The 1,699-nt window shown below is 40.4% G+C and overlaps 1 protein-coding gene across 1 annotated transcript in view; it reads right to left on the bottom strand.

Annotated features, from left to right (window-relative positions):
• 5-HT2A (5-hydroxytryptamine receptor 2A) overlaps window positions 1–1,699 on the bottom strand; it is a 42,775-nt gene that overhangs the window by 9,989 nt on the left and 31,087 nt on the right. Inside the window, exon 4 of the mRNA XM_026811677.1 lies at window positions 905–1,136. Within this exon, the coding sequence (XP_026667478.1) occupies window positions 905–1,136 (232 nt within the window). The remainder of the gene's footprint in view (window positions 1–904; window positions 1,137–1,699) is intronic.

Below are 1,699 nucleotides of genomic sequence, written 5' to 3'. Positions count from 1 at the left end.
TATTAGAAGTGATTCTACGTTTTCGAATAATTTGAACATAAACGAGTTGCCATGATTTCTGATCCTTTGATGTCTTCGATTGACTCAGAACCGGCTGAGACTAGCAACATAAATAATATCTTTATTAGACCTCGCGAGGTCATAAAGAAACCAAATGACATTCACGAAACATTTTTGCATGGGACAAGAATAAAGATTTTTTTTACATCGTTCATATATTAAACAATTTCTCGTCCATAAAATTCTAATAGTACCTTGAACTCCTACACGTACACGCGTTCTAACTTCGTCATAAAGTTTGCTCATCGACAGGTAACACGTGTAAGCAAAAGGTCGTGCCGCATTTGTTCGCATAATCTTGTATCTAATGAAATTCCTTGAGAACAGAGTTGGAGCGAGTCGCGGCGCCCTCGAATTAATAACAGGACTGTAGACATTTTTCCAGGGAATTAATTGCGGCCTCGGGACGAGGCTACGAAGTGCAAATAAACTCAAAAGTGCCCTTGAGCTGCTTGCGCCATTCGATAGTTTATAAAAAGAGAAACATTCACTCCAATTTTTAGTTCTATATTTCAACCAGAGGGATAGTAATCGTGAAAATTCGAAAAATCAGTTTTTTGAGATTTTTCCTTATTTAACACCTTGCGAAAAATCAGAGAAAATTCTGACATCTTCCTATATATCAATATTATAACTGAAAGCAGTTCTCGATAATTATTTATTTGTTGAAAAATTCATCGAGAGTGATCTTCCAGTTAGTAACCATAATTTTTACTTAGACGTACTTAGTCCAGAATTACATCCTGAACGTTTCAAGTCATTAAGAATAACGAGATGCAGAATATTTAATGAATTCGTTCATACGACCAAGGAGAGAAGTTGAGATCATTAAATATGTAGAAACGTTTTACCTAATACCGTGATTGAGCTAGAGACTAGCATGGCTAGGAGCCACACAGCCGCTATCTTGAAGCCGACCATCCGTTTGGTGGACGTGTGCCGCGTCCTCAACGGGTTTCGGATGCCCAGATACCGGCCCAGCGAGATGAAGCACATGTGCATTATGCTCGCTGAACACGCCAGCACGTCACACGTCACATAGACGTTGCACCAGACCACGCCGAACGGCCAGTACCCTGTAAAAGAATTTCGACGAAACGTTGAAATTTCGATATAAGAACATCCATCGAGGTAAAACGTAATCGATAGGGTTTAATTGAACGTCGTCGGTGGAATGTCTTCCACGTCAGTTTCCGTTAAGATATCAGCCCGGCGGACCCATTCATTCCTAAGCTCCTTATTTTAACGCAAACCCTATTATTAGCCGGATACTCGGAATAACTGGTCGTTTAGCTGGAAATAATTTCCAGCGAACCAATCGAATTCCCGTTTTCAACTGGAATACCTGGATCCCTGCTTTCGAGTGTCTACGATATTTCTACAGGGAGCTGCTGCCTCTCGAAATACGAGCCTCGCCGGTAATTATCGCGGAATTTTAATTCCTCCGAGTCTAGACGGCGTGAAAAATATACGCCTCGCTTAAAAAGATTTCTCCTAGAATTTTCTCATCTATAATCGTACCTAACGGCGAGTAAAATGTCTCACGGTCAGGCATTAAGGGATCTCCAATTTGTCCAGTCGAGAACGCGACCTGAAAACAATTTTCAATCTCCACGATTTTTTTTTATTACTATAAGAA

The sequence above is a fragment of the Ceratina calcarata genome, unplaced genomic scaffold, assembly GCF_001652005.2.
Source record: "Ceratina calcarata isolate Rehan_Ccalc_2016 unplaced genomic scaffold, ASM165200v1 scaffold233.2, whole genome shotgun sequence".
In the NCBI taxonomy this organism is placed as follows: Eukaryota; Metazoa; Arthropoda; class Insecta; order Hymenoptera; family Apidae; genus Ceratina; species Ceratina calcarata.
Note: the sequence above shows the minus strand (reverse complement) of the source record. Positions and strands in the feature narration are given on the sequence as shown.